Source organism: Lepidothrix coronata, unplaced genomic scaffold (assembly GCF_001604755.1).
Source record: "Lepidothrix coronata isolate B3197 unplaced genomic scaffold, Lepidothrix_coronata-1.0 Scaffold90, whole genome shotgun sequence".
Lineage (NCBI taxonomy): Eukaryota > Metazoa > Chordata > Aves > Passeriformes > Pipridae > Lepidothrix > Lepidothrix coronata.
The window spans coordinates 2,101,037-2,120,338 of NW_016690270.1; the positions used below are offsets into that span (position 1 = coordinate 2,101,037).

At 44.3% G+C, this 19,302-nt stretch overlaps 1 protein-coding gene across 7 annotated transcripts in view; it reads left to right on the forward strand.

The window, feature by feature from the left end:
- LOC108500434 (putative homeodomain transcription factor 1) overlaps positions 1-19,302 on the forward strand; it is a 30,251-nt gene that overhangs the window by 5,847 nt on the left and 5,102 nt on the right. For 4 of the 7 annotated variants that reach the window (XM_017821353.1, XM_017821350.1, XM_017821356.1 and 1 more), the window contains exons 3-16: positions 3,923-4,060; positions 4,474-4,616; positions 5,407-5,574; positions 6,500-6,608; positions 12,387-12,443; positions 12,521-12,590; positions 13,230-13,388; positions 13,894-14,053; positions 14,949-15,071; positions 15,854-16,013; positions 17,124-17,294; positions 17,375-17,452; positions 18,369-18,575; positions 19,119-19,247. In XM_017821353.1, coding sequence (XP_017676842.1) covers positions 3,923-4,060; positions 4,474-4,616; positions 5,407-5,574; positions 6,500-6,608; positions 12,387-12,443; positions 12,521-12,590; positions 13,230-13,388; positions 13,894-14,053; positions 14,949-15,071; positions 15,854-16,013; positions 17,124-17,294; positions 17,375-17,452; positions 18,369-18,575; positions 19,119-19,247 — 1,872 coding nt within the window. Of the gene's footprint in view, positions 1-3,922; positions 4,061-4,473; positions 4,617-5,406; positions 5,575-6,499; positions 6,609-12,189; positions 12,323-12,386; positions 12,444-12,520; positions 12,591-13,229; positions 13,389-13,893; positions 14,054-14,948; positions 15,072-15,853; positions 16,014-17,123; positions 17,295-17,374; positions 17,453-18,368; positions 18,576-19,118; positions 19,248-19,302 lie in introns of those variants that run through there. The other 3 variants (XM_017821352.1, XM_017821351.1, XM_017821357.1) reach the window with 3 other exon arrangements.

Sequence of the window (19,302 nt, forward strand, 5' to 3'; positions counted from 1 at the left end):
GGTACTTCAATTAATTCTATTTTAAGTACTGTCTAAACTTGATTAAGATTGAGTCATGACATAAGGTTCAGTTGGTCTAAACCACTTCTCTAAACCCAGCTCCAGCATGACCTGGTTAATCCTCTCTGGCTGAAGTATGTTATTGTGGTTCACTCTGAGCAAACAGCACAGGAGCTGTCACAGGCAGCCCAAAAGGGCCTCTGCAGGGAATACACGTGGTGGTGAAGTTTAAGGAAGCATTTAAGTTGGTGGTGGGTTCACCCAAGTTTTGCAGGCTGGCTTCTCTGGAAATGGAGAAGGCCACAATGCCCTGCTTGAGAGAGCTGGGGGGATCAGCCTGTTGTGCTGCTGCTCCTGGGCAGCACTGCTGAGGAGAGAACAGACTGGCCAGGCTTCCCTTCTGACCTTTCTGTATAAAAACTGTACAGCACAAAAGCACTTTGTAGTTATGCTTTTGCAGATTAAGCACGTTACACTGTCGTGTGCTGTAACACTGATTATTTTTAATTGAAGATAATGAAGTCACCTCCGTTCTGTGTTTCTTCTTCTTGTTTGCTGCACTGACCCATCCTGTGGTGAGGGGATTTTGAGCATTGGGTAGTTTTGAGTCCTGCAGACTCAGTCTCAAGAAATAGGGATTTGATCTGTAAACTACAAGTTAATGTGACCTTTGGCTTATACAACATTAAGCTGTTCTATGTACCTTTTCAGAGAAACTGAATTTTAGTAGGAAGTGTCTCCAGTTCAAAATAAGGACTTTAATCTGGAAGAACTGATAAAAGTCTGGTGATAATTAACTGCCTTGCCAGGGGAATTCCTTTGTTCTCAGGGAAGTGAGTTTATAACAAGCACTCCAGTATGTGCTTGGAGCATAAATGTTTGTTTTCAGAATCTTAAAATAATTACGCTTAAATGTCTTCTGGATTTTTTGCTTGCATTGGCTCCCATTGGTTCTACTACTTTAGTACTGAAGCTGAGCTTTAGTTTGGAGCTGTTCACTTGGGCTTTAAAGACTCAAATCACTGAGCAGTACTTTGTAAGCTTTCTTCACATAAGGGCACAATTTAATTTGGAAGCTCTTAGCAGTGCAGCTAGAATGAACTCTCATTTTCCTTATCACTTGCTTCAGTACAACTGCTTCTAGTTCTAGTCAGTGAATTGGAATATATTTAGACTTAAAAAACACTTCTACTTTTTTTCCCCCAAGAAAAAACTGATCAGCTGCCTGTTGAATTCTTTCTCTGATCCAAAGGAGAGTTAGACTGTCACAGAGGAGTGGGGGTTCTGGGAAGAGGCCAGGAAAGAGCTGGGGAAGTAGGTTTTGCATAAGCTGTTGTTTCTTCTGGGGAGAAGCAGCCAACAGGTGACAACTGGAGATTTTTTCCTACTCCTGCTGTCAGAAAAGGTTCTTCTGTTCCTGACAGCTTTGGTTAATGAACCACATCCCAGTTTGGTTGTCTCCCCCACGTGAGCTTCTCTTATTCTGGAATGGCAGTTCCTTTTTTTAGCAGAAGCTACCAAAGTGTGGAGAAATTGTGCATCTGTACTGCAAACTTCAGGTAGTTTGTCACTAGAGCCACATAACCAGTGCCCAGTGGTCTGGCTGCAGTGTGTCACGTTGTAGTTAGACATGTCACCCTTGCTGTGCTGGCATGTCACTGTCCTGGCCCTCTGTTGTCAGTAGTAACCCCCTTGTGCTCCTGCTTTCTTCCTTGCAGCCAAGTGTTTGTGTGGTTGGTTTTATAGCTGACTTGGCATGTTGAAATATTGGCACTGTCAACTCATTTGTGCTTTTCTTACAACTGGAGAGAAACTTCTGAGACTTAACCTCGTTTGTCTCCAGCTGATGCCTCATCTGTGTGTCCTCTTCTCACCCTTTGGGGTTTTGCTGCTCACTTAACCCTTGGAGAGGCAGGGCAGGGGCTGGGGTGGCTCAGGGACATGCAAATAAATACCAGCTTTGTGATTTGGACAGGAAACACTGGTGCTGTCTGTTCCTGTTCTCACCCAAGTGTGGGGAACACTGATAGGCACATCATGCAGCTGCAAGAAAATGTCTCCCTGAGCACTGAAGAGCTAATTTTAAACATGCCTGTAACTCACTGTCAGTGTGGAGTGTGTGGAGCAGGGGATACACAGGGTAGTGTGGCATTTGAAAGGGCACAGTGGTCTTAGTGGCCCCATGGTCCTTACACAACAGTAATTCTGGTTTTAATTCTCCAGTAAATGTATTTCATTTCTATTAAAAACTACCAAAACATTAAAATCCAATATTTCCCTGAAGTATTTCTACTGTCCCCTTTATAACTCTTGAATTCTTTTGGTTGTTTTTCCGTTGTGTTCCAGTGCATTAAAAAAAACCCCTCCAAACTTAAAGCTTCTAGTTTTTCATTTCCTTTGAAAACATTACAAGGAAAAACTGCATATGGAATCATAATTCATTTTAACTTGTGACAAACACCTGTGAAATACTAGTGACTCTCAACAGGTGGTTTCAGTAGAGCAGATCTCATCTGGAAGTGGTCACAGAAATAGTGCCAGGCAGTTAAACTTTGCTGACTTAAGGACCAGAACATTTCAGTCCTTAGTTCCCCTGTAGGTGCACAGAACTGGAATATTGCTGTGGTGTTCCAGTGCTCCTGCTCTCAACTGCATTCAGTGAGTAGAGTGAGGTAAACTCCTGTAATTAAAAACCTAAATATCTATGGCTGCTGCTAGAGAATGAAATTGCAGCAGTAACTCTATTTTTTCCTAATTAGTCTCTCCTAATTTACCTTTAGCAACCTCATGGAGTAATTTAATAACATCTGGTTTGTTGATTAAACATGCAAAACTGAAACTAAACTTCAAACTAAGCTGCTGCATCCACATATCTATAAATGGAGTTAGTAATAAAAGGCATCACACATTCTGAACATGACTAAAATTGCCAGTTTAGCAGTAATCCTCTGTCCCTGCCCCACCACTCAGCCATGGAGAACAGCTGGAGTTTTTCACCATGGGAAGCATTCAAACACAGAGGGAAGGCTGGGGCTCAAACACAACTGAGTGTGCAAAACAGACTAATTATGGCACCATTTCTGCTCTATAACATCAAATACTTCTGGTATCTACATGGAACCTGCTCTGTGGCCATATGGGATTTACAGCTGCAGTCCATAGCATGAGGCTGGAGAACACTGGAGCCTTGCCAGGGGTTCTCCTCTAGGAACAGGAAATTGGTAAGAAAAATTTCCAGATGGCCTTGGAAAGTGGGACAGTCTGTGCTCCAGAGGATGTCCAAGGGCTGTAAGTGAGATTAAAGCATTTCTGGCCACAGCACTGGCAGCAGGTTCTGCTGATGGTTATCCTGAAGTCGTTCATGAGCGCTGGGTTTCTGGCTAAACCTCTTGTTTCCTCAGTTTCTTGTCCAGTTTTGTGTATACATTATAACAACATTACCAGGGCCCCTGCATGAGGGACACTGAGATTTTTCACAGCAGTCCCAGGGGAAGGACCTCTGGGACAAGACTGGAATGAAGAGCGTGTGTATTCCAGGGGCATCCGGTTTGAAATGTAGAAACAACAGTCAGCTGCACAAACTAGTGGAGAGCTGAAGCCTGCTGGTGAAAGACTGAGTCACAAGGAAACCTTGTGTGGTTGTTTTCTCAAGTCAGCCTGGAAGTGTTGAATTGTTCCTGAATTAGTCAAATACTCACTTGCTGTTATTCAAACTGGAGAAGGATTTCCTGTCAGGAGTGCAGGCAGGAGTTGTTTCTCTTGGGATGCCCTGTGGGCACGTGTTCTAAACAATCCCCAAGGGCACAGCTACTGAAACAGAGGTAGATGAGTCCAGCTGTGGCCCGGTGTGTTGGGTTAGTTTGACTCTCCTGCAGCAGAACTAAAGCTGTGGTGGTGTTGTGTTTCCTCTCTGGGCCCCCAGGTCAATCGGACGTACTGCTGTGGCACCTACAGAGCAGGACCCATGCGGCAGATCAGCCTGGTCGGAGCAGTGGATGAAGAAGTGGGGGACTACTTCCCAGAATTTCTAGATATGTTGGAAGAATCTCCGTTTCTTAGAGTAAGCAGCAACTTGTGGTTTGTCCAGAGCACTGCAGATATTTAAGCAATTACTAGGTTTCACATATTTCAAAGTAATTAGAAACCAAAAGGTGTTTTCTTTATTGATGTGCTTGTTTGGGCTACTGAGGTTGAGAGGTGTGGAATAAGGTAGCTACAATTGTGTAAATAATTAAAAAAATATAGTTTATCATATATATGCACTACATAATTCTGTGCTTCCCTGAAAACTGAATTTGATAAAGTTAGCTCAGACTATATTTTACCTCTCAAACTTATTTAGTTTCTATGCAATTCTTTTGACAGCAAATTTGAACCAGTTTTACCAAAGGCGTCATTTAATTTTTCTATCTCACCCAGTGTTTTGTGTTATGTGTGTTTTGTGGGTTGTTTTGTTTTCTCTTGTCTTTTTAGATGACTCTGCCCTGGGGGACTCTTTCTAGTCTCCGACTTCAGTGCCGGTCCCAGAGCGATGACGGGCCCATCATGTGGGTGAGACCAGGAGAGCAGATGATCCCCACAGCTGATATGCCAAAATCGCCCTTCAAACGGCGCCGGTAAGGCTTGGTTTGCCTCGAGTGAGAGAAGAAAACCATTGCAGTCATGTCTGTGTTAGATTTGAGAACAAAAGCAAAGTACTTGATGTGTAAATGGTCCTTCAGATGACTAATTCGGATTTAAGCTTCACTTTCGGTTTTGTTTCAGCTTGGCTCAGCTGATAAAACAAATGTTGCTTGTGATGGTTATCTTCTTTCACCACTTTTATGTCCTAGATCAGTGCTTTCTTAAGATTAAAAACCTCTTTCATTATCCTTCAGGAGGCTTATTTTATTCATCTTATTTCTGTGGTGAGGGCAGCTCTAAAACAGCAGAGATCCTTACACTGCTCGTGCTGCATTTTAATGTTAGTGCTAAAGCACTTGTAGTACTGTCTGCCTGCTCAAGAAATATTGGAGTGTACTTACATGTTTCTCAGAAAAAGAACAAATTTCAGGAGACTTGGAAGCATATTTTAATTGTCATTTCAGGGAGGATTTTTCGATGCACTCCCAAATAATTGAAGTTCAGGTTCTATTAAGATAGCTCTATTTTACATACCATTCAATTCCTGGAGGAACCCTTGCAGCGTGAGTGATTGGATTTGGTTTATGAAGTTTGATCTCATAACCTGAATTGTATTTTGCTGTTTTTATTCAGCAAAAGGTCAAAACAAAACCGAGAAGAAATCGGAGGGAAGCGCTTTGTTCTTTTCAAGCCTTCAGCAGGCATTTCAGATTACACTGACACAAATGTTTATCTCTGAGGAGTCTGAAGCATTTTTCAGTGTGTGTTTTTATGACATTACAGGTCAATGAACGAGATAAAGAACCTGCAGTACCTACCTCGGACCAGCGAGCCCCGCGAGGTCCTGTTTGAGGACAGGACGAGAGCTCACGCCGACCACGTGGGGCAAGGCTTTGACTGGCAGAGCACGGCTGCTGTCGGGGTCCTGAAGGCTGTGCAGTTTGGGGAATGGTAAGTGCTGCTGGAATGCAGCTGTTCTACACCTTCTCTTTAAAAAAAAAAAAAAAAAATTCCTTGGAAAACAAGCCTAATCAGAAATCTGATTTTTATCTAATAAGGTAAAAGCTGCCTAGTGCTGAAAACCACAAGCTATATACCTGCTATTTTCCCCTCTTGAGGCATTAAAAGATTGCAACAGCAGTTTGCAGAATATTTTAGTGATATATAAAAGCCTCAAAATACCATGCCTGGACCATCATCCCTGATAGTTCATTTCCTGAGCAGGTGTATTAATTCCAGCTTCTGTAACAGTAATCTAAGAACTCAGTGTAATTAATTTCACAGCTGCAGTGCCTTCTCAGGTCGTGTACCCAGGATATTGCTGGTGACCTTGCAGAGAAACTAGACTTGCATCACTGTAATTGCCAGAAATTACAGTGGGAATTGGATTGCATCATTAGCAATATCATTAGATTTTTGTATGAATAAAAGGTGCCAGGACTTCCTTCACTCTGGTTCACAGCTGCTGAATAAAATCCAGCTCCTCGTTGCTTCAGCTGCAGAGTTACTTGGTTATTTTACATTTTTCCTTTAATGCAGAATTATTCTGTCCAATTATAAAATGGAAGAATTGAGGCAAACTGTGGTTCCTAGAACACAGAGAACTTAAGTAGTGGCGTTTTGAACCTAGTTCTTGATCATTTTGGTATATTGTCCCTGAAAACATCACTTCTGGTGTGAGGGCAGCAAGAAAGAAGTGGGGAAAAAAGAGAAATCTGTGAATTATACCCCTTTTTCAAAATACATGTATTGAGAAGAGATGAGACTTTGTGCACAGTGTAGAACTGAGGAAGGCTGTTGGTTCAGTGAAGCTTTCTGCTGGAAAGAGCTGTAATTCAAATTCTCTAAAAATTCCTGGAATTCTCATCTTTTCTAGGAGTGACCAGCCTCGTATAACCAAAGATGTGGTTTGCTTTCATGCTGAAGACTTCACTGATGTTGTGCAGAGACTTCAGCTGGACCTACATGAACCTCCAGTGTCACAGGTATTGGATCTTCCCTCGTGGCAGCTCATTCTTAGTGTTCTGGGAGTAGTTTCTGGCAGATCTCAGGTTCTCTCTATAGCCAGCTCTTTGGTATCCCCAGTTCTCACTCTCTTGGGCAATTTCCTTGTGTTTCAGGATAGAATAGTTCAGTTGGAAGGGACCTTTTCCTTTCCTCTAAGCTGGGATTTATGCTGTGAGTCACAGTATGTGCTGTAGAAACAGTGTGTTGATTAAGAGGTCATGTGTGCCTGTTCCTGCTTTTTCTAATGTCTGATGTTGTCTTAAGAGGTGGAGACATCTCAGCTCAGTCCTGTCAGCCCAAACAATGCAGCCCATGTCACACCTACTGTTTTCAACTGTAACCACAGAATCCTCTTCACTTCATTCTCCTCTCCCAAGATGTGCACGTTGGCTAAATTGTGCTTTAAACATCCAATCCTCAGTTAAATTCGAATTTTTACCCACAAAACAGAAACATTCCGATTTAGACGTGAATTAAGTTGAAAACAGGAGGATACTTGAACTGTTTGAAGAGTCTACCACTAACTTTCCCATCTCTCCTTCTCCCAGTGTGTTCAATGGGTGGACGAAGCCAAACTAAACCAAATGAGACGGGAAGGCATTCGCTATGCTAGAATTCAGTTGTGTGACAATGACATCTACTTCATCCCTAGAAATGTCATTCATCAGTTCAAAACAGTGTCAGCAGTCTGCAGCTTAGCCTGGCACATCAGACTTAAACAGTATCACCCCGTGGTGGGGGAGAATTCTCCAAATGCAGACAGCAATTCAAGCCTCAACAGTAATATTCCTGGAAAGACAGAGGCAGAAGGTGAACCCCAAGGTGTGAGTGTAAAAATAGAGTCTGAAGACCCAGGTATAGAAGTTCAGCTTACCCCAGGGGTGCTCTCCTCCTCTGTTTCTTCAATATCAGGACTCGTGCAACCAGATCAGGTGGCCCAGCCCCTTCCAGGTTTTAAAATAGAGTCTGATCAGCAACACAATCCACAGGATCATGCAGGCTCTTCTGTGTGATATGTATATAATCAAATGTTTTTTTAACAACTTTTTAAAATTTTGATGTGAAGTTATAGTTTTATAACTGGCTTATGTTTTATTGGAGAAATCTTGCCTATAATTCTATAAAGAAAGGTGACATTCCAAAATGTCAAGCATATCTTTTTTACACAGATTATGCAAAATTCAAGTTGTATTTTAACCCCTTAGTACAACCTGTAACAGTGGTCTACCACTTCTTTCTGTTTAAGTAAAGAGATGTTGAATATCTTCTCAAAGTCAGATTGAAATTCCTCCAGGAACATGAAATGGTTGAACTCCATTGGTCAGTGTTATTTCCCTACTTTTACTTTATCTCTAATCTTCACCAGAAAGTGATGCTTTTGTAGAAGACTTGCAAAGTGACTTCTCCATCTCCATTTTAATTGCTTAAAAAAAAAGTAAAAAAAAAAAAAAAAAAAAAAAAAAAAAAAGAAAAGAAAAAGAAAAAATAGAGAAAGCACAGCACTTTTGATGATTTGTGGAATTTTTGGTATGTCTGTTCTTGACATGTTGGTTTATATACAAGCTATAGAAATTGATGTTTCTCACAGTTCCTACAAGGGTGACCTGTAAAGTGAACTGAAGCAAGTGTCTGATCCTGTTGAAATGCAATGACTTACTGACCTAACACTTCTCATAGCACTGCTTATGTTGTTTGGTGTGAGGGTTTTTGCTTCCAAAATACATCTTCCCTGAACGTGGTAAATACTAGTGTCAAAATTAGAGAACCTATTGGTAGTCTTGTGGAGGAAACTGCTATCTTTGAGCACTTTAAGGCTTTAAAATACTTAACCAACTTGGCAGCTTGTTTTGATCGGGTCGTAACGTGTCCAATGGATCCACACTTTCCCTTGTACTGATGCACTTAATATAATAAGCATTGAGTTGATACCTGACTTCCTAGAATAAGGACAGCCTTACTGTGTAAGTTCTGTATTAGTATTTCACAAATAAAAAGTATTATGGCATTGGACTGCTTTTTCCATGTGTAGCTCCTGGGCACCCAGTTACTGTGGAAAAATCAGTGGCACGTGCTCAATGTGTAGAGTGTCAGCTATCAACAGTTTTTAAACAATCTTTCAATATTTCTGGATGTTGACGTGTAATCTGTATTTGACTTTCACTCACCCCATTTATTACTGCCCTTTCCAGTCATCAAAAGGAAAAGTCCTGTCCCTTTTCCCTCTCCCTCCCCCTTCCCCCACATCTAGAGTACAAGTTGGGTTTTGGTGCAACTTAAGCTGTCTCCAGATAACTTTATTTGTTCTAATCCTCACTGGGGTAGGAAAGATTTGAAACACTATGTTAGACTAGACAAAAGCAAAGATGCTGTGTTAGTTCTGGATGCATCTTTTTAATATCAATTATTACTCTTCTCTTTATAAGGGTCTCTAAAATATGTTACTCTATTATAAATCTTACTTTGTGCAATATTGTTTGTGTAGGCTTTTATATACATATTAGCACCTCAGTGTAGAGGTCACTATTTTAAACTGATAGAGAAATAATCCTCAGAAGATACTGCAGTGATTAGTTAGAACCTGTATTACTCCTTATGTGTATGTATGTATTGTCTTCGGTACAAAAATGAGGACTAGGAAATATTTCAATTTTAAAACTAATTTACAGATTGAAGTGGTAGTGACTCGTTTAGTAATCTGTGTAAATAAGGTGTTAGAATGGAAAGCTTTTATGATGAGAAGTAATGTGATTCATGCAGGGGTGTAATTTAATCTTAGCAGAAATTCTAGATGACTCAGCGCGGTTCCGAAACGAGCCGTCACTTCTCTGGTGGGTTTTTTTCCACTTTTTATGTTGAGAGGAATTTCATAGCTTTAAGGGTTGTGCAAAGTAAAATTCCTCACAGGCAATAGCGCTTTCAGTTCATCCTTCACATTCAGAGGTTGTATTTCCCAAGGGTTGTTCTTTCCTTTTGACCGAGTCTGCGAGTCTTCCAAGTGCCCGTTCCACCCTTCCCGTGCTGCTCCTCAGCCCTGGCAGTGCAGGCACATCCTGAGGTGGCCCTTCCCTGGCAGCCAGCACTGATCACTCAGGAACTGACAAACCTGCAGAGACCACAAGCTTGACTTCAAAGGCAGAATAAACAGATTGAGTCCCCGTTGACCCACTTGTCTCTTTTATTGGGGAAATTAAAACAGAGTGAAGAGGGAATCCATTTGGAAATCCACTGTAAATTCTAGTAGCGTGTTTTCAAAGGAATGAGTTAAGACCAGAGTGGTTGATGTTACTTTCCAAACTGTAGCTTTAGTGAAATCTGTGACAACAGCCTGAAATACCTGGAAAATGCTCTGACTGCCTCTTGGGTGGAGGGACATGACCAATAGCATCCTGCTCTCTGTGCTCTGCTCAATTACTAACCTAAAGCCTAATGTCAGATTAAAATGCACGTTAAAAAAGGTATCTTTGGACGACCTGAATGTTGCTGATGCATGTTTGGAAGATTCAGGGAGAGAGGGGCTGTTTGAGAACCTCTTACTAAATCCATGCTCACCTCTGTTGTGCTTTAACCAGACTGACAGACTTTCAAACTCGGCCTCACCTCTGGATGTAAAGTACAACAGGGATTGCTTGGGAAGCTGGTCACTGTCCAGCCATTGCTTCAGTTGCACTGAAAACAGCAGAGCAGAGTCAGAACAAGGCCCTGATGGCACAGGTGCAAATGTTTTCCAGAACAAGACCTGTGGGACACTGATTTTAGTGAGCTGCAGCTGTTTAGAGATGAAGAAACGAGTTTAAGCCACTTTACTGTTTGAGCAGAAGAAATCTCTGGGTAGGGTGAAGTAAATATTTCTGAATATCTCATGTTAAATAGCTGCTATTTGAATTCCTCTAAGATTTCTTGGAGCAGCCTCCTTAATGAGATAATTAAGGGTTGTTCTAAGACAGGCTGAGAAAGTCGGGGCTGCTCAGCTTGGAGAAGAGGAGCATGGAGATCTCACAGCTCCTTCCAGGATCTGAAGGGACCTACAGGGAAGACAAAGAGGGACTTTTCATCAGGAACTGGAGTGACAGGATGAGGGGGAATGGGGACAGACTGAAAGGGGAAGTTTAGATTAGTTATTAGGAAAGAAAACTTCACTGTGAGGGTGGTGAGACACTGGCACAGGTTGCCCAGGGAGGTTGTGGATGCCACAACCCTGGAAGTGTCCGAGGCCAGGTTGGAGCAACCTGGTCTAGTGGGAGGTGTCCCTGCCCATGGCAGGGGGTAGAACAAGATGAGTTTAAAGTCCCTTCCAACCCATTTAGATTCTCTGGTTCTCAGTGGAACCCAGATAGATACAGTTCCCAAATATGAATGTGCTGGTCTGTTACTGTAAATCCTCAGTTTTCCATTTATGAGGATCTGCTCTGTGATATGTGTCAGGTGACGGGTAGAAAATGCTCCTGCTTTATGCTGGAGAAAACTGTCACTGCCCAAGTGCTCTGTCCATAGAGGGCTCAGCTTTGAGACGTAGAACTGAGCTTGGGCCCTACTTTATTTAAAAGTTCTGGGGATTAAAACATTATAGGGTTGAAGGCAGTGCTAGAAAGGGATTGCAAGTGCAATTTAAAGCTGAAATGCCGGCTGGCTTCGGTTTCCTCTCTCCTTAGACAAGCTCCAAGTCATTTTGTGCAGACACCTGACATGGTCCTTTCCAGGAAGGAGGGGACACACACGAGGTGTTCGCAGGGGATTTATAAGGAACACTTCTCACGGGTGTAGGTCCAGAAAAAGGGCTGGGCTGTGCTCTGCCAGGTTACACTTCAGTTCCCTTGGACGAGGCAAAGTGTCAGAGCTTTCCCCAAGCCCTTCATCGGTCTGAATCCAGATAAACTCTGGAGCTGCAGTTCCCGAGGGGTGCTGAGCCTTGGCAGCTCTGCGCTGGCTGCGGGGGCGGGAGAGGAGGAGAAGGATTGTTTGTTCTCCCCCAGAGCCTGTTCTGGACCTTCTTGTGCTGCCCAGGGATGTGACCCGTGCTCTGAGCAGCGTCCAGGGCGCTGCGAGCATTCACACGAACACCCCCAGCCCCTCCCGATTTCTCTGTACAACATGTAAAGATGCCGACTCCTGTATTGCTGTTTGGTGATTTCATTTGATTTGATTGGCAGCTACGATGATTATTTTTGTTTTCTCTGTGGTTTTAATTTATCCGAGGTCTCTGCCTGCAGAGGACGTGTACAATTGCCTGGACGACTGTTTGCTTTGTGCGGCCTTAGTTGTATTTATTGCCCTTGGCGCGTGTGCGGGGGCGGCCCCGCGGCCCCCCCGCGCCGTCGGTAGCTGACTGTATACACCAGTGTCAAACTGTTAAGCTATTTCTTTGTAAAATAGTCCGGCGGAATGCATAGAAATTTTTTTCCTGTAAAGTATTTTTTTAATAAACAAAAAGTCTGATTTTGTCCTTTAAAAACCCGCCTGGGCGCTTCTTTCCTGCGCGGGCTTGCAAGGGGGGGGGGGCTGGGGGGGGGTGGCGCTCGGCGCTCGGCTGATGCTGCCTGGGCAGGAGGGGGGGCAGCAGGCGGAGCGAGTCGAGCGCCGGGTGGTTTCCAGGGTAACGGGGCCGGGGTCGGTCCCGGGGGTCGGTCCCGGGACAGGGCCGGTCCCGCCGCCCCCCATGGCCTGTCGCGATGCCATTTCATGGTACCAGAAGAAGGTGAGTGCGGCGCGGCGCGGGAGGGCGCGGGCCCGGCCGTGCTCTCAGCCTCCTCTCCCCGCAGATCGGGGCCTACGACCAGCAGATATGGGAGAAGGCCGTGGAGCAGACACAGATGAAGGTACCGGCGGCGGGGGCGGGGGGTGGGTAAGGGCCGGGCCCCTCGCCGCTGAGCCGGCCGTGTGTCCCGCCCCGCAGGGCTTCAAGAACAAGCCGAAGAAGAAGGGGCACATCCAGCCCGACCTCATCGACGTGGATCTGATCAGCGGTGAGCGGGGCCCGGTGTGGAGGCGCGGCTCTGGGGCACCGAGGGGATGGCTGGAGCTGTGCCAGGGCGGGGTTAGGTTGGGTATCAGGAAAAGGTTCTTCCCCCAGAGGGTGGTTGGGCGCTGCCCAGGCTCCCCAGGGCAAAGGGCACAGCCCCAAGGCTGCCAGAGCTCCGGGAGTGTTTGGCCAACGCTCTCAGGGACAGGGTGGGATTTTGGGGTGTCCTGTGCAGGGCCAGGAGCTGGACTGGGTGATCCCTGTGCGTCCCTCCCAGCTCAGGATATTCCATGATCCTAGGGCTTGGGGCAGGGCGGGGGAAGCAGAACCTGCCTGTGCTTCCAGGGGTGCCCCTGCCTGTGAGCCCTGGGGCAAAAGGGGTGTTGAAATCCTGAGAGCAGAGACAGGAGGAGTTCAGGGGGCGTTCAGCAGAACTGGGTGGTGGTGGGAGCAGGTTTGGGTGGGCAGGGAAGGGGCAGAGCCAGTGCCCTGAGATCAGACAAGAGGCTGCTTTAGCTGTGCCTGTTGGGGCTCTGGAGCTCAGGCAGGTGCCTGAAACTGGGCTGCCCAAAGGGGGAACTCATCAGTGAGGGGACTCTTGTGATTCACAATTAATGGTGGATTGTTTTCCCTTTAATTCCAGGCTCTACCTTCGCCAAAGCCAAGCCTGAAATTCCCTGGACGTCGCTAACGCGGAAGGGGATTGTGAGAGTTGTGTTTTTCCCCTTGTTCAGTCAGTGGTGGATACAGGTCACTTCCCAGAGGATTTTTACCTGGCTCCTGGTGCTCTATGTTATGCAAGGTGAGGGTGGGAGCAAACCATGCCATAATCCTTGTTCTGCAAGGAATGTGATGCCAACAAATGTGTGGATTGGGGACATGGGGTAGTGGTGGACCTGGCAGTGCTGTGGGAACAGTTGGACTCTGGTCTCCAAGGGCTTTTCCAACCTTAGGGATTTTGTAGTCATTAGGTTAAAACATAAGGATCATATCTGGAACCTACTTAATGTACATTTCAAGACGTGTGGCACCAGCATTTGCAGAAATTAAATAATAATTACAAAATAAAGCAGGGTAAAAGTAAATAGTTAAGACAGAAGAACTGGGTCGTGCTGGGTCACAACTGTATGGTTTGATCTAATACAAGGTGCTCATCTTTACCTGCATTAAGGGAACCTAAAAGCCCTTTCTGCCTCACGGTGCTGGTGCTTTGCTGCCAGCAGCTTTTCCTGGAGTAGAATCCCAGGCTGCTTTGGGTCGGAGGGACCTCGAAGCTCCTCTGACTGGGGCCGTTTGCTCCTCCCCAGTGGTGGCGGTGCTGCTCTACCTCCTGGTGCCCGCGGGGAGTGCCAGCGAGGTGATGGGCCCCCTGTGCCTGATGCTGCTGCTGGGGACAGTTCACTGCCAGATCGTGTCCACGCAGGTGAACAGACCTGCCGGGAGCAACGGGCTGAGCCGGCGTCGCAGGTGAGGGACCAGGGGTGGCACCGCAGCCGGGGGACAGCAGGGGGGGCAGGTGGGTTGAGTTTTGGCTCCTCTGGATTGCTGCAGCAAAGGTTTTCCCCACGTTTTGCCTGTTGAACCTTTCCTGGCGATGCCCTGGGGGTATATTCTGTTAATCCGAATAAAACTTATATTAAATAAAAAAATTTAATTAAATAAATGAATGATAAAGTGGTTATGGAAGTATTCATAAAATTTGTATAAAATTAAATTGAAGTTAAATTAAAATTATAAAAACATTAGAAGATTATTGTAAAATTAATAATAAATTATGATAAATTAGAATTACAAAGTTATTAGAAAATTATTATAAAATTAACTATAAATTATTATAAATTACAAATAATGTATAAATTACAAATATAATATATCAATATTAAGTATAAATTAGAAATATTATAATTATATTAATTATATCAATTAGAAATATATAAGATATAATATATTACTATAATATTACCAAATTAATATAGTATTAATATATTAATAAACAAAGCAATGTATTACATTATCTATATTATAATATTAATAATCATTATAATTATAATATGATAATAAAGTGTAAATATTATATTTATAAATTTGTAAATTATTACTATAAATTAGCAAGCACAAGTTATTATATTATAAATTATTATCTAGAAATTATTATGAAATTAAAGTAAAATTAGATAAATTAATAATTAAATTAAATTATAACATTTGCTTAATCCAAATAAAACTTGTTTGTTTCTTTAGTCTGTACAACTTAAGAAAAATAGCATCTAAAAAGCTGTTCAAATCTCATTCAGATATTTTAAGAAACACCAGAAAGTCATGTGTGTTGTACAAATTTAATTGTCCTTTTCTTAAAAATCAGGAAATTACGCAAGTCTGTGGGCGTGGATGGGAACAGTTGGTCTTCTGACAAAAGCAGCAAGGAAGAGCAGCCTGGCTCTGCATCAGTCCTTAGCAGTTTATCCAGCCTGCTTTTCCAAAGGAGGTACGTGAGCCCCGCTGGGTTTGTGGGGACAATTTGACCCCTGGAAAATGAGCACCCAGAGTGGGCTGTCACTGCCAGCCCCACAGCCTGCCAGCTGGCTTGTTCTGAATTAGAGCATTCCTCCTGCTGTAGGAGGCTGGCTCCTCAGCAATATTTAGAATGTTCTTATTAGATCATGTAAAATGAGATCATGTGAAACCAAGCGTTAGATGAGATGCAGACCGTGGTGGAGCTTATTTTTATTTATCAGATAAGTGACCTTATTCGATTTTGTGCTGAAATGATATTGCTGTTTTACCTCATTTCCAGAAGCAATTGTGTCTTCTGGTTTAACTTGCTTGGACTCACTTTGCCACCTTCCTTTTCTAAAAATAACTCAAGGAAAAGGAGGAGAGATTGTATGGGATAATATTTCATTGTTTCCTTCTTTTTTTCCTAGGTGAGTTTCTTGGTGAGCTTTCAGCTGACAGGTCCTTTCTCTTCATGAGGACTTTTTGTCTTCTGAATTTATTTATTTATTTATTTATTTATTTATTTATTTTCAAAATACAAATAATGAAAAGTTTCCCCTTGGTTTAGAAATTTTGAGATACTATTAGAGTGAGGGTGAAGCAGGTATAAATACCTTTAACAGACTCAGCACACAAAGCCTGTCAGCCAAGACAATGATTTATCCCTCAGGTATCTTGTTTGATGCTGCACCTGTATGGCAAGTGAAAGATGTTTTACTCCAAAGAGTTTTTCTCTGACATAAAAGTGTTTTATTGTGTTTTCTCTCATAGGAACAGAAGAGTGAAGTTGGTAGCTGAGAAAGGGACCGAGACAGAGAGTGGTGTGAGTGTTGTGGGTGATGGCATTAAACCCAGGCAGGCCAGATCTGAGCACAGGCTGCTGCACTCCAAAGAGAAAAGTAAACTTTCTGACGGGGAGAAGAGCCAGCAGGTACTGCCAGAGGAAACCCCTCTGGAGTCACAGTCTCAGTGTATTCTCTGTGTGCCCAGAAGTGTGTTGGTACTTCACTGTATGGTTTGAACTAACATAAGATTCTCCCTCCTTCTGCTAATCTTTAGGGGACCTAAACCCCCTTTCTGCCTCTCATTCACCAGCTGACATGGTGCTGGTGCTTTGCTGTCAGCATCTTTTCATAGAATCATAGGATAGAATCCCAGACTGGTTTGGGTTGGAAAGGACCTTAAAGCTCATCTCATTCCACCCCCTGCCCTGGGCAGGGATCACTTCCCCACTAGACCAGGTTGCTTGGCCAGTACATCACACACAGACAGTCCTGGAAATGTCTGTGTTCATTTAATTGTTGAGACTTCTGATCCCAAGATGTTCAGTTAAGGGAGAGTGCTGATAACGATTAAAAATAAACAAATTGGGAATTTTCAAAGGCAGTTCTGTGAAATAATTGGCCTTGCAATCAGTTCCCCACAATATCCTTGCAGAGGGGAGGCAGGAAAAACTGAAACAGCCCTTGGGGAGAGAGAAAGAGTTAAAGGATTGTGACCTCTGTTGAAAATCTCTGAAACACAGAGATTTGGGGAGTCACTTTTGAGGCTCTTCTTGGTTGGTGGTGTGTTAACTCCCACATAAGGAACTTGGAATAGAATCTGTGCAGAATTCTGTCATACTGTGCCATCCCAACTCCTCTCTGGGAAGGCATTTGGAGAGGGACAGAGCTCTGTGTAGGGACACAGCCCAGATTTCCAGGTCTCTGAGCCACCAGCAGCCTTAAGCACAGGAAAACAGATTTAAGACACAGCCAAGAGCTGCTGCTGCCTCCCCCTCTTCCTGCCCTTGCCCCAAATCCACCTCCATCCACCCAAAATTACCTCTCACTATATCTGGGGCAAGACAGGGATGGGGGGACGAGTTAAAATCTCTGAAGTCTCTGCGATGCCGAGTGTGCTCTGTGGGGATCCCCTGCCTTTGCAGGAGTGAGGGCTGGCTGGGTGTGCCAGGGGAGCAAAGCTGCAGCTTTGAGCCTTCCGTGTGACTCAGGCTGGCCCTCTGTGGTGCCTCAGCCTGGCTTTGGCTGTGCCTTTCCAGGATGAAGGCACCAACAGGGATGGCATTTCGGACGAGCTGTCGAGCGAGGAGGACGCCGGGGCCGTGGCACAAAGGGTCCTGTTACGCCGGAGCATGGAAGGGGCCTCCAGTGACAACAGCTACGAGGAGAAGAAGAGGCCTCTGCCTTCTCTGAACCAGGCTGTCTCGCAGGTACCCACGTGGAACTTGTGCCATTTCCCACACTTTATTTTGCTATGGATAATGAGCTGGTTTTCCTTTGGTTTTGGCAGGTCAAGCAAGCCCTGAAAGGTGCCAGAGACTCTGACAGTGTCGTGGAATCGGAACTGGAATCTACGTTGTATGTTCAGGTATGGTCAGAAAGTCAAGAGAGGGAGCTTTCCCGGGCCTGGCCCGTGCAGGGACATCCTTCCTGTCACAGAATCATGGAATGGGTTGGGTTGGAAGGGACCTTAGAGCTCATCTCCTCCCAACCCCCCTCCATCTGAACAGACAGTTATTAAATGTTTGTGCTTCTGAATTTTCAGGTACAAGGTGTGACTTCCCTCCCTCCCTGTTCATTGGCAGCTTTGTAAACGTTGTTCAGAACTGTGCTGCTTTGTTAAACAAACACAATCAAGCAAATAACTCTGTTGGCAGCTCTGAGCTGCCTCTGTTTGCTCCTGTTGGAATTGCTGCAATTGCTCTTGTGGTTGGGAGACAGTGCTGTGCTGTAGCTTTTAAGCTAATAAATTTTGATTTTAAAATCAGAGGATGTTCTGAATTGAAAGAGACCCACAAGGATCACTGAGTCCATTTCCTATAATAAAGGAATAAATCTATTCTGTGATATATACCCAGTCACTTCATTACTTTGTTTTTGCCTCTGCCACTTCCCCCACCTGAAAATAAAACAGAAATAAAATATGTGAATATCAGATTATAAATATGAAAATCCATAAATTAATATAAAATAGAAATTAAATCTCAGATTATGGAACAGGCAGAAAAGTTTTACATTTGAAGGAGTAAGTCAGCTTTTATTTTGTAAAGTTGTAAAGAAGAATGGTGAGGAACTAATGGGGTCTGTGTGAGTTCTGATGTAGAAATGCTTCTTCCCAAAACTATCCCTGAATAACAGTGTGTTAAACCACTTCCATCGGGGTGGGTGAACCCGGGAATTCTAATTCCCTCGGGAAGCTGATTACTGAGGGGGAGGAGGAGGAGGAGGAGGTTTTACCAAGCGAGTGTGGGGCTGTGCCGTGTAGATTTTGCTGCTCTCTGAAGGACTCGAGGCCCTGCCTTGGCATGGGGTCCCGGAGCTGCAGCGTGAGCCGGCGGGACTCGGAGAGCACCCGGCAGGACTCGGAGACCGAGGACATGCTGTGGGACGACCTCCTGCACGGCCCCGAGTGCCGCTCCTCCTGCACCAGCGACAGCGAGGACGCCGGCAGGGACCCCCGCAGGGACCCCAAGGAGGATGTTTTCCAGCAGGTCGGTTCACTGTGCATCCAGTAGCTGAGAATACTTCCCCCTTTCCCTCCCTGAGCAACCCAAAAGCTGGGAGGGACCATTCTGTCAACCAGAATCACATGGAAGTCTGGAATGATCTAAACAGTATCATGATTAACTCCCTCCTCCCCAGTGGTTTTATCTCATCCCAAGCAAAGTATTTCATTGTTTCCTTCTTTTTTTCCTAGGTGAGTTTCTTGGTGAGTTTTCGTCTGACAGGTCCTTTCTTTTCATGAGGACTTTTTGTCTTCTGAATTGCTCTTATTTATTGTTTTCAAAATATAAATAACAAAAAATTTCCCCTTGGTTTAGAAGTTTTAAGATACTATTAGAGTGAGGGTGAAGCAGGTATAAATATCTTTAACAGACTCAGCACACAAAGCCTGTCAGCCAAAGACAATGATTTATCCCTCAGGTATCCCCCAAATTTGGAATCCTCCCTCAATCTAATTCAGGAAAAAGCATTATTTACTAGCAGGACAGAAGGAGAAGACCCACCTTTTTGCATGGCTCTCTCTTTTATAGAACCATTTGTTCTGGCTGCAGAACACCAGCCCAGCATCTGCCAAAGTGAGTGCTCTGATCTGGGAGGGGAACGACTGCAAGAAGGTGGACATGTCCGTGCTGGAGATCAGTGGGATTATCATGAGCAGGGTAAGGGGGGTGTGGCACTGCAGCCTCTCCCTCACACTTCAAATCAACCACCAAA